The sequence below is a fragment of the Carcharodon carcharias genome, chromosome 7 (genome assembly GCF_017639515.1).
Source record: "Carcharodon carcharias isolate sCarCar2 chromosome 7, sCarCar2.pri, whole genome shotgun sequence".
Lineage (NCBI taxonomy): Eukaryota > Metazoa > Chordata > Chondrichthyes > Lamniformes > Lamnidae > Carcharodon > Carcharodon carcharias.
This window is the reverse complement of record NC_054473.1, coordinates 166,053,508-166,066,600: the sequence shown is the minus strand read 5'-3', so window position 1 is coordinate 166,066,600 and position 13,093 is coordinate 166,053,508. Positions and strand designations below refer to the sequence as shown.

Here is a 13,093-nt window from a genome sequence, read left to right as displayed (position 1 = left end):
CAGCACCATATCACTCATTTGAGTTTGAAGAGTGCGTATGAGGGGTTAACAGTAGAGGAACAATCATTGGCACTGTGAGGAATTAGTGCTGCTTGAATGGGTACAATTGCTTGACTAGGCTGACTCCAAGCATGTCAATTGAACTCAAGCTAAGTGCTCTCAGCTGCAATGGCATGTTTTTCTCTGATATGTTTTGCCATTAGCATGGCTATTTTCTCCCCCCTCCCCAGCATGTGATTGTGCTCAAACGTCACTGTGTGCTGCCATGAAACACCCCCCTGAACCCTGGCACTGTTTCCCTTGCCGTGAGGTTCCCTTCTCCCCCTTGCCCCCCTTGTACTGTTGCCCTTGCTCTGAGGTTGACTTCTCCCCCATTTCCTGGCACTACCATCCTTGCTGTGGCACCACAAGCCAGCTACGAAAAAGCCACTGCGGGGACTTGCCTGTTCCCCCCACTGAAGCTGTAGAGCCCGTGGGATCATCACGAGAACTGCACAAAGTTGTGTGCATCCACCTCCGAGTTCCACTCAAGGTTAAGGTTGCCAGGTGCACGCCTTTTAAAGGCAGTTGTAAATCAGACTGTCGTGAAATCACACCGACGTGGGATTTAAATTTGACATGGGGGGATGATTCCAGCGTGTGGCCAACATTAGATGCAAATTTATTAAAATTAAGTTCTCAGGCTTGGATGCAGCCTGTCACTGGCATCCTGGATTTGCGACAGTGGGAAGTGCGAGAATGGCCTTCTCCCGAGATTCTCCAATCTCACCACCGAACACGCTGGTCACGATCGGACGCGGAAAGTCCCGGCTGATGGAACACTTAGCCGAAAAGTAGCATTAAAATTGTGACATTGCGTAAAGCAGTATCCTGCTGAATCCTAGATTTATGCAAATAATCAAACAGATGGCTAATATAAATAAACATTTTACCATGATGTCTTCAAAGTTTTCACCTTTTCTTGCTTTCTTAACTCCAAGTTCTCTTGCCCTCTTTTCCTCCCTAAATCTCTCCTTCCCATATTTACGGTCCACCCCCTCGATCTCGCCAACTCACATGTCTTTGCTGCTCCCAACGTGACTATCGCATATAAGGGCTTCTCTGTATGGTTTTTCATCGACACCCCCAATCCCCTTCCCAATCCCATTTTCCTCTGTGTTCGCTCCTGGAAAAATTTTCCCTGGAGTCACTTATATAATACTTTGAAATTCCTACTATCTGGCCTTTCCATTCATCACAACTTTGCTTCAGCCAATGCTCTGCTAAATGCTCCATCTCTGATGCTCATATCCCTATTAAAATCATTTGTCACTTTCATCTTAGTCATTCCCTGATATACCCCTCATCTCTGTCTCCATAAGGCCAAGGGACACAGATTTGAACATCAATGGCAGACAACTGGTTCAACCATCCATCATCGGGATTGGTGGGACAACATAAAGCACTATTCAGTCTTCTCTCCTTTGCTCATTATTAAAAATCATCCTGGAATGCAAACATAAAGCCTGGTTTCTCTTGTCCACCACCAACTATTGTCTTAAACTACGTTGCCACCCCTCGTCCACCTCTATCTTGACAATGAGCTCACGGACTTCTTTGTCACCAATATTGAGACCATCTGACTGGCTGCCTCGTGCCGCTTCCTTCCTTTCCCCTAGCTCCCCGGGTCAAACTTCTCCTGAAGTTCCCTGCTGCCCCAGCCTTGAACTCACATATAGATTTTATCCCATCTCCCAGGGGGCACTCTCCAAATCTCATCTTGTCCCTGGGAGTCATCGCCTGCTTCCTCATCCCTATTCCCACTAAACTGTTAACCACCAGCTTCCCTTCCTGGGATCCACATTAGCTGATATTGCTAACGATTCCCTTGCCTCCCCTCCCCTTTAAATCTGCTGTCATCACTGCCCACCGCAAAAATACCCAACCCTTGACCTCACTGTCCTTGTTATTTGCCATGGTCTCTCCAATCTCCCTTTCCTCTCCTAAATCCTTGAATGTGTTGTCTCCCAAATCTGTGCCCTTTGTTCCCAGAACCCCATGGTCGAAGACCTCCAATTAGATTTCCATCCCCACCAAAGTGCTGAAATGGCTCTCAAAGTCACAAATGGCATTCTAGGTGTTTGTGACTGTGGTAAACTATCCCTCTTCATCCTTCTTGATCTATCTACAGCCTTCAACATCTCTTCTCTGTCATCCAGCTGGGTGGAACTGCCCTTGCCAGGTTCTGTTCTTGTCTATTAAATAATAGCCAAAGAATCATCCTTCCCTCTCCTGCAGAGTTACCTCTGGAGTCCCCCCAAGAATCTATCCTTGGTCTCCTCTTTCCTATTTACATGCTGCCCCTAGATTTCATGATCTGAAAACACAATGGCCCGTAACTTCCTTACCCCCCAGCGTTGGATTTGGCGGGGGGGGGGGGGGGGTACCCCAAAAATGCGCTGGAGAATCTCTCTGGCAAGTTCCCAGGTAAGGGTTTGCATGGCAATTGCCCAGAAGTGCACACTTCCTCTGGACAATCGCACTGCACTGGGAACCATCTGAAAATGTGATTTAAATCGCAAACTTCGATGGTTCCGCCAGGGTTACACCAATAGTTACCCAGAAAAAGTTAGAAGAATTAAAACCTCTTCTAACTTCTGGGTAACTACTGTAAAGACCCACACCAACCCCACGGGACTCCCCCACACCCCCTACCTCCAACAATCCCACCTACACTCCCCCACCGACTTCAGCCCCGCTCCCTGACATCGGAACCCGGCCCCCCCCACCTGACCTCAGACCCCAACTACTCCCCCTTCCGACCTCGGACCCCAACACCCCCGCCCTTGGACCCCAACCCCCTGCCCAGTCTTGGACCCCGATCCCCCCAGACCTTGGACCCCGACCCCCACACCGACCTTGGACACCCCCCCCGACCCCAGACCCCCTCACCCCGACCTGACCTTGAACCACCCCCCCGCCGATCTCAGTTTCCCCCCTTCAACTTCCGGACACCCATTCCCTCCTTACCCAACCCCGGACCCCCCCCCCCCCGACTTGACCTTCCCCCCCTATCTCCAATCCCCCTCTCGACCTCAGGACACAAACCCTGCCCCCCACCCCGTCCTCGGACCCCCCACCTCAACCTGACCTCAGAGTCCCCTAACCTCCAGACGCCCACCACCACCCCCCCTACCCTCTGACCTCCAGACACCGCCAGCCTCCAAATCCTATCTACTTACCTTAGACACTTACCTTCCCAGGCCTCCTCGAATACGCTGGATCTAGACTTCACTAGAGCCTGCGAGGAGTCTTTCGATGCAGGCCCCACGCAGCTCTGGCAAACAGAAATGTCAATGTAACTTTCAAGACCAGTTAAGCGTACATTTATTTCTTCTAACTTCTGCAGGATGAACTTTCCAACACTAGTCGGAAGTTAGGGCCCAATGTCAGGTATGTGCCACATGATTACATTCAGCTCCATCTCACAATGAGTTTCCATGACCTCTCCACTTTCTCTGTCATGCTGCCTGTCCAAACTCCAGTGTTGAATGAGCTGAAATTTCTTTCAACTAAATATCAGGAAGACCGAAGCCATTGTCGTTGGACCCAACCACAAACTCCAATCCCTGACCACCATTTTCATTCCTCTCATTGACAACAGTCTGAAGCTGAGCCAAAACATTCACAGCCTTGGTGTTGCGTTTGATCACAACTTGAAATCATCTTCCATCCCACATAAACTTGTGCTCATCTAAAATGCTGCTTTCCATATCTTAACTGGCAACAAGTCCTGTTCACCCTCCACCCCCTTGCTGGCTAATATCTCAATTTTAAAATCTTGCTCCTTGTTTACAAGTCCCTCCATTCCCTTGTCCCTTCCTATCTCTATCACCTTCTCAACCCTACAAAAAGCATCAAAGATGCAGGATTTAGCAGAGCATTGGCTGAAGCAAAGTTGTGATGAAAGGAAAGATCAGATGGTCAGGAATTTGAAAGTGTTATGTAAGTGACTTCGGGGAATGTTTTTCCAGGAGTAGACACAGAGGAAAATGAGATTGGGAAGGGAATCAGGGATTTAGATGAAGAACAATCTCTGCGCTCCTCCAATTCTGATATTTTGTGCACCCTTGATTTTAATTGCTTCACCATTGGCAGCCATGTTTTCAGCTGCTTAGGCTCTAAACTCTGGAATCTCTGGAATTCCTTCCCTAAACTTCTCTGCTCCTCCCCAGCTCCACCCCCAAATCTCTCTCCTCCTTAAAACCAACATCCTTTGGCCAAACTTTTGATCAGCTGTCTTGATATCTCCCTCTGTGACTTGATACCAAATTTTTATTGACAATGCTTTGGATAAGAGCCTTGGGATCTTTTGCTACATTAAAGGTGACAAATAAATTAAAGCTGTTGTTGCTGTATGACATGAATTTTTACTAATTCATTGTATTAAAAAATAGATGGACCAATATATGGTTATGGATGAGAAGAAGATAATTTGATTTGAAAATCTTGTGATACCCAGTGTTTCCAATACTCGTGGTACTAGAGGGATGTTATCTGTATAAATGGTCAAAGTTGAATAATTTGAGTTGCAATGTTACAGTGATAGCTTATAATTTTCCTAGTTTATGTCACAGGAATCAGGCAGAGCTTTTACATAGTTTTATCTTCTGGAAGCTCTATCACTAGACGCTTATCAGCCTAAATAAAATATTTATTTGTATAACCACATCAGAGGTGTCTATGAAAATATACTTTTCCAGACCAGGAGCAAATGTAGACCAACGAGTACAAGGATGATGGGTGAACAAGACTTACCTAGAATTACATAGCACAGAAACAGTCTGGCCAAACTCAACTATGCCAACATTTATGGTGCACACAATCCTTCTCCCAGGTTCCCAACCCTGCTAACTCCATCAGCATATCCTTCTCATCCTCCTCATGTGCTTATCTAGCTTCCCCTTAAATCTACCCATACTATTCACCTCAACAAACTTTTTTTTATTCATGGGATGTGGGCATCACTGGCAAGGCCAGCGTTTGTTGCCCATCCCCAATTGCACTTGAACTGAATGGCTTACTAGGGCATTTCAGAATGCAGTTAAGATATCAACCACATTGCTGTGGATCTGGAATCACATGTAGGCCAGACCAAGTAAAGACAGCAGATTTCCTTCTCTAAAGGACACTAGGTGGGCTTTTACAACAATCATGATTACCATTACTGAAACTGGCTTTCAATTCTAGATTGTTTATTAATTGAATTTAACTTCCACCAGCTGCCATGGTTGAATTTGAACCCATGCCTGTAGAGCATTAGTCTGGGCTTCTGAATTATTAGTCCAGTGACATGACCACTATGCCAACATCTCCCCTCCAAGTAATGCATAAGGTAGTGAGTTCCACACTCTCACCACTCTCTGGATAAAGAAGTTTCTGCTGAATCCCTATTGGTGCACATTAGGAAATGGGCAGCAGAGTTCTGGACAAGTTGAAGCTTATGGAGGTGGGAAGCCAACCAAGAGATTCAAGAAACCAGTGCCAGAGGATATAAATGGAAATGTAAATATAAAACAGATATCATTAAATTATCTTTGTTCAAAGAATAATAAACGTTTGGAATAATCTAAATGACCAGAAAAACTAGTCCTATAATTCGACATATTTCACAAACTTCAGTTGAACTTGGGTTGAATGTCCATGTGGTGCATACTTTTAAAAAATAAGTCATGAAAAATGCACCCTGCTTATTAAACTTCAATTTAAAAAACTAGTGACACTTTGGGAATATGTTGCATTGCTCCACAAATAGTAAGAACTTACTGCAATAGAATAGGCCAGAAACATGATTAAAATGACTGTCAGAAAGCCTGAGATGTCACCCCATGCTCTTCTCAAGGTTGATGTAATCATGTTGAGCTTGGGGTTAAGGCGCAGCAGATGCCAAAGTTTGATGGTTGCCAGGAGAACCAGGAAAGCAATCAGATAACCCATGATTGCATCTGCCATTGCAGTCTCATAGAAACTCACAAATCTGTAAGAAACATAACAATTGGAGATTAAACATCTCCTCAATAACAATACATATCAATACAAATATCCTTTAGGCACCTTCCATTATTTTAGTTAAGGTCCTGAAAACAGATGGCTCATTTTAAGTTTGGATATACTAAGGTTATTTTAATGACAATGATTGGACTTTTACTGTAAACAATATATTACTTCAGTATTCTCTTGGGTGGATACAGAGTAGTTTCATTGGTGGCCAGGATGGAAAGTTTCTGCTTCATAGCTTTCATTCATTCTCCCTCTTCCTTCCCTTCATAGGGACATGGATGGGTAGAATATGAAGCTGAATTAGAGAGAGGGAAAGAGAGTAAGGCTAAATACCATGTTGAAAGAGGAACTGGAAACTAAATTTGAAAATTGCATATAGAAAAAAGTACAGAACACCCTGTGGAGTAGTGGTACGTAGGTATATATTGCAATTTTGGAGTGTTTACATCACTAAATGAATCACTCATGATGACAGACCAGTGCCTTAGTGACTTATATCTGGCACCAGAACCTTAAGATTAATGACTAATACTGATGTTGCTTTGTGGTATCTATTTTTTGTAAGGCTAGTGTACACTTGTATTCAAGTGCTTACTTTTGCATCTGTTTTGCTGATTGCCAAATCACTCTATGACCTCAATGCCTGTTAATGTCCACAGATTATTATTACTTTTGATGTTATACAGGTTTAGAGAAATAATCAACAGTTGATACTGGAAAATCATGTGTCCAGAATGTATAATACAGTAGGTAAAAAGCACTATGTTTTTTATAAACAAATAATACAAAACTACAGAGTACCCTTTTCTGTGATTGTGATAGTATTCAACGTCTCGCTTTCCCAGAATGGTTCTCTTTATGAAAACAGAAAATGTGCTCCAACTAATCATTATAATGGCTGTCTCCAAAAGATTCCATTTGCTTTTGAAATACTTCCATTTCTGCTCCTTCAATAGTTTTCCCTGAGAAAGACACATGAAGTAAATTGTAAATAAAAGGACAAAACTACAAGTGCTGGAAATCTGCAATTAAAACAGGAAAGTCTGGAAATATAAAGTCAGTCAGCACTTATAAAAGGAAAACATCGGTTATGACGTTTGGGGTGCCTGCCCTCTATCAGAACTGAACTTTAGTCTAATTGTACTTCAATGAATCTTCTTTCTCGGCTATAGAATACTCAACCCACTCAATTTTATACTGTTATTGCCATAAAAGCTGATTACAGCCACAAATTACTTATGGCCATTTGAACTTTTTAAGGAAGATCTGTGTGCTTTTAAAAAAATGCAAGCACTGATTACACTGAGCAAATGATGGCTGATAATGTAAAATGACCACTTTTTGGAAAATTCCTATTTGGATTGTACTGACCAGCCTGTCCTGAGAGAAAAAAACAAAAAAACTGCGGATGCTGGAAATCCAAAACAAAAACAGAATTACCTGGAAAAACTCAGCAGGTCTGGCAGCATCGGCGGAGAAGAAAAGAGTTGAGAACATGGAATGTTCTGAAAAGGTGTCATAGCCTCCTTCAAGCAGAGACACTAAAAGCGAGATAGGAAAGATGCAAAAAACTGAACATTAATCTCCTGTGGCTGCGGAGACAAAAGACTGATTACCATGTTTCAGCAGGCATCTCTGTTGATTCATATCTCAGAATGTGTAAAATGGTCGGAGATCAAAGAAAACGGCCCCTGGGGGCAAGAGATGGTTTTCTTCCCTGACAGGAATACACAGGGGAAACTGGGTTAAATAGTTAGCTGCAGAGCAGTGCTGGTGTGCTAGTGTGCTGTGAGAGTGACAGCACAAGAAGACAAACTAGTCACCCTGCAGTTGCAGGCAAAGTCTCTCTCCCTCTCACTGTTGCTGGAGACAAGTCAGCAAAGCCACAATCAAAAAGGAAATAGGACAGCTTCTTCAACCAACCTGCAGATCTAAGTGTCTCCAAACCAACTGCTCAGCTGCCAAAGTCAGCTCTACCGGAATCAGGCTCAACATTTTGCCACCTACGCCTCACAGACAAGCCAAAGACTGATTCATACACCTTTTTAAACTTTTATTTGGACTTCTAATTTCTGATCTATGTGTGAGTTACGTTATTATTTTCCTTGGGTTTTTAGTAACTAATAACCTTACTCTTTCTTTGACTCAAGAAAGCCTGGTTAAATTGGCTCCTTCTAGAACATAAATACATTTGGACTGGGAAAAGGGATCCAACGAGGGAATGGATCCCTTTTAAATTAACCTTGTTGTGACCAACCGAAGAGGGTTGAATAAAAAAAGGGGAGCCAGCTCATTCCTCTGCACCCTGGAGCATAACAAAATTTGGGTCCCATTCGGGAATTGGGGGAGCTCGCCCGGGGAACAGTTGTAACATTATCATGTTCAGTGCGGGAAAGTGCAGGTGTGGAGGGTATTGGATGGGAAACCCAGAATTACAGATTTCCTGAACATTCTGCTGTTTTAAACTGCACATCATTGTTTAAATATTTTATGTAGGTCTTCCACCTGATTGTCAAGGTGGCTGCCTATCAGCTGGGAACAGCTGCAGCAGATGTACGTAGCAGAGCAGCAGGTGGGAAGATGTCGCTGCCAGGAGTCTAGTGGTGGGATGGGAAAGATCACGGGTTGACCTGATTGCAGGGCCAAGGGAGATGGTGGTCAGGATTTTGATCCGGGTGGGGAGCAGGTGTTTGGAGTGGGGAGCAAATGTTGATCGGAGGTGGAGCTGATGGTTAGTGGGGGAAAGCAAATGGTGGTGGGGTCCGAACATGAGGAGAGGGGGTGAAGCAGACAGATCATGGGAGGCAATTTTCCTGGGTGGTTTTTTGAACCTGAAAGAAACACTTCTCCTGACAGTGCAATCAAGGCACTTACCTTAGGAATTCAGCCCTTCCCATTTCCTTTTAGCTGCTGGGTTTCTCGGGACCTGGGAAATCTAGCTGACATCAAGTAAAAATGAGGGAATGTGGTCTCCTTAAAAAATTTCAAGGACTGACCCTTCTCCTATGAGCAGGTTGGCTGCCTGCTTCTCATCTCCCCTCCATTAAACTTGGAAATGGGTGGGTTTGGGCTCTGGTGGGGAAGTTAATGCCTCCAGCATTCTCCCATCACATTCAAAACTTCTCGGAAAGGACACGGGATTCATGCATGCATTTAAATTAGACGCAAGCAGTACGAATATGCTATATGACATAGCTTATATTCTGGCAACCCTGGGTAGTAATCACTGCAATGCATTCCGAGTATTCAGGTTTGTTAATGGCAGGGGGCGAGAAGGCAATGTGTTCCTCGTGTCTAGGATGGGTTGGAAGAAGTTATCTATTACAAAGACTAAGACAGTGATGTGTTGCAGGGTCTTGGTTACAGATTGGTAGGTCTGAAGAAGTCTTTGTCATCATACATAGGTTAACTGTAAGTCTTTATTAACTCTTAGAACTATTTACAAATATACAAGTAAAGGGTACATGCTGGGAGCTGTCTCCATGCTTGCTTGTACACATGGCCCTTCTGTTCAACACTCGATTGACTCTGGGTGCAGGTCATGTGCTCTCTTACATCACTGTGTGGGTGGTACTGTACTTTGTCTCACATTAACCCTATATGTGTCAGCCCCTTAACTCTTGAAAAAAAACCTACGGGGACTGGAGTTTGCTGCTGTGCTGTACTGAAGTGGGTCTTTGAGGTATGGCATGTCCATTTTCAACCCTTCTCCCCTCTAGTGCTGGGAATCCTACCAGAATGCTGCAGCCAATGCATTAAATAACCTTACATTAGAAAATCAGCTGGGATCACGAATAAAGAAAAGAAAGACTTGCATTTATAGTGCTTTTCACAATCACTGGACATCATTAAGCACTTTAAAGCAAATGAATAACTTATGAAGTGTAATGGGAAGTGTATGTGGGAAATGCTAATTTAAAACCATAGAAAAGTTACAGCACAGATAAAGGCCATTCAGCCCATTGGCTCTGCGCTGGCTGGAAAAAAACTAGCTGCCCATTCTAATCCCACCTTCCAGCATCCAGTTCATAGCCTTGCAGATTACAGCACTTCAGGTGTAGATCCAGGTATCTTTTAAATGAGTTGAGAGTTTCTGCCTCAACCACCAATCTGAGCAGTGAATTCCACATACCTACCACCCTCTGGGTAAAAAGGTTTTCCTAATATCCCGTCTAATTCTTCTACCAATCACATTAAATCTGTACCCCCTGTAATTGACCTCTTCGTTAGGGAAACAAAGTCTTCCCTGTCTACTCTATCTAGGCCCCTCATAATTTTGTACACCTCAATCAAGTCACCCCTTAGCCTCCTCTGTTCAAAGGAAAACAATCCTAGCCTACCTAATCTTTCCTCATAGCTGCAATTTTCCAGCCGCAGCAACATTCTTGTAAATCTCCTCTGCACTGTCTCTAGAGAAATTATGTCCTTCTTGTAATGTGGTGAACGGAACTGTATACAAAACTTCAATGTGGCCTAACCAACATTTTATACAGTTCCAGCATTACATCCTCACTTTTGTATTCTATACCTTGTGCAATAGAAACATAGAACATAGAAAATAGAGTAGGCCATTCGGCCCCTAGAGTTTGGTCCACCATTCAATATGATCATGGTTGATTCTCCATCTCAACGCCATAGTCCCGCTTTCTCCCCATGCCCCTTGACACCTTTAATAAAGGAAAGCAATCCATGTGCTTTCTTTATCACATTATCTACCTGTCCTGCTGCCTTCAGAACCTGTGGACATGCACTCCAAGGTCTCTCATTTCTTCTACCCCTCTCAATATCCTCCTGTTTATTGAGTACTCCCTTGCTTTGTTTGCCCTCCCAAAATGCATAATGTTGCACTTCTCCAGATTAAATTCCACTTGCTACTTTTCTGCCCACTCAATCAAACCATTGATATCATTGTGGAGTCCACAGCTATCCTCTTCACTATCAAGTACAAAGCTGATTTTTGTGTCATCTGCAAATTTCCCAAATCTTGCCTCCCACATTTAAGTCCAAATCATTAATATATACCACAAACAACAAGGGACCCAACACTGAGCCCTGTAGAACACCACTGGAAACCACTTTCCATTCATTAAAGCATCTGTCGATCATTAACCCTTGTTTCCTGTCACTGAGCCAATTTTGGATCTAACTCACCACTCTCCCCGCTATCCCATGGGCTTTACTTTTCTGAACAGTCTGCCATGTGAGACCTTGTCAAATCTCTTACTAAAATCCATGTGGACCACATCCACTGCACTACCCCCATCAATCCGCCTTGTTACTTCCTCAAAAAGTTTAATTAAGTTAGTAAGACATGACTTTCCCTTAACAAAGCATGCTGAATATCCCTGATTAATCTATGCCTTTCTAAGTCACAGTTTATCCTGGCTCTCAGAACCGATTCTAATAATTTGCTCACTACTGAAGTCAGACTGACCGGACTATAATTATTTGGCCTATCCCTTGCACCTTTTTTAAACAATGGTAGAAGGATTGCAGATCTCCAATCCTCTGGGACCTTGCCTGTATCTAGTGAGGATCAAAAAATGATCCTCTGAGCATTCATTATTTCCTCCCTGACTTCCTTTAACAGCCTGAGATACAATCCATCTGGCCCTGATGATTTATCCATTTTCAAGGATGTCAGTCCCTCCAATACTTCCTCTCTCATTATGATTATTGTATCTAATATTTCACACTCCTCCTCAATAACTAGAATATCTACATCATCCGTCTCTTTTGTGAAGACAGAGACAAAGTACTAATTAAGAACACTGCCCACATCTTCCGCATTAACGCATATGTTACCTTGTACATCTCTGATAGGCCCTACCCTTTCCTTAGTTACCTTCTTGCTCTCAACGTGCTGATAAAACATCTTTGTGTTTTCCTTGATTTTACCTGCCAATATCTTTTCATACCTCTCTTTGCTTTCCTGGTTTCAGTTTTTACTTCACCCCTGTATTTTCTATACTCCTGTAGGCTTTCTAACGTATTTTTTTTTGTGACGGTCATATGCTTTTTTTTCCCTGCTTTATCTTACCCTGTATGCATCTAGATGATCAGTGGGCTCTAGATTTGGCAGTACCATCCTTTTTCTTTGTGGGGCCATGTCTACACTGTGTCCGTAGAATCTCACTTTTGAATGCCCCTTATTGGTCTGTCACTGATTTGCCTTCAAGTAACTGTGACCAGTTCACTTTCGCCAGATCACCTCTCAGCTTGGTAAAATTTACCTTTCCTCAGTTTGGAACTTTTACTCCTGTTCTATTTGTGTCCTTTACACATAGCAAGTCCCATCAAATAGCAATGTGATAATGACCAGATAATCTGTTTATGTGATGTTGATTAAGAGATAAATATTGGCCAGGCCACCAGGGCTAACTCCCCTGCTTGTCTTCAAAATAGTGCCATGGTATTCTTTTTACATCTGCCTGAGCAGGCAGATGGGGCTTCAATTTAATGTCTTATCTGAAAGACAGCACCCCCGACAGTTCAGTAGAACAATAGAGCAGGAGGATCTCCTGCCCTGCCAACTATACTCCAGGGTTCCAGTGAAGTGGAAAATCCAAGCGCCCTGGTTCAGTTTTGGTACTTGGTGTTTCACAAAGACAATGCCTGCTAGTTGTTGAAGTTATGTAGTTGGGCAGTACTGACTGCTTTCACGCCAATTATGTGAATAGACTGGAGAAGCTGGGATTATTTTTCTTAAAGCAGAGCGGGTTAAGAGGAGATTTGATTGAGTTGTTCAAAATCATGAATGGTTCTGACTGATAAGTAAGGAACCTGATTCCACTGGCAGAAGGATTGGTTAACTGAGGACACAGATTTAAGGCGATTGGCAGGAATTGGCAGAAACATTGGGAGGAATTTTATGGCCCCGCCTGCCGGCAGGATCTTTCACTCCTACCCAAGTCAATGGAGTTTTGAATGGCTTGCCACATTTTCCGGCCTTCCCCCTTCCGCGATGGGGCTGGAAAATTCTGCCCATTGTTTTCACACTGCCTGAAGCGGTGGTGGAAAGCAGATTCAATTAAAAGAGAATTGAGTATATAAC

General features: G+C 43.5%; 1 protein-coding gene across 1 annotated transcript in view; it reads right to left on the bottom strand.

Moving 5' to 3' along the window:
* Positions 1-13,093, bottom strand: part of pkd1l2a (polycystic kidney disease 1 like 2a) — a 160,319-nt gene that overhangs the window by 4,718 nt on the left and 142,508 nt on the right. Inside the window, exons 40-41 of the mRNA XM_041191701.1 lie at positions 6,841-7,001; positions 5,806-6,016 (exon numbers count right to left, since the gene is read on the bottom strand). Coding sequence (XP_041047635.1) covers positions 5,806-6,016; positions 6,841-7,001 — 372 coding nt within the window. The remainder of the gene's footprint in view (positions 1-5,805; positions 6,017-6,840; positions 7,002-13,093) is intronic.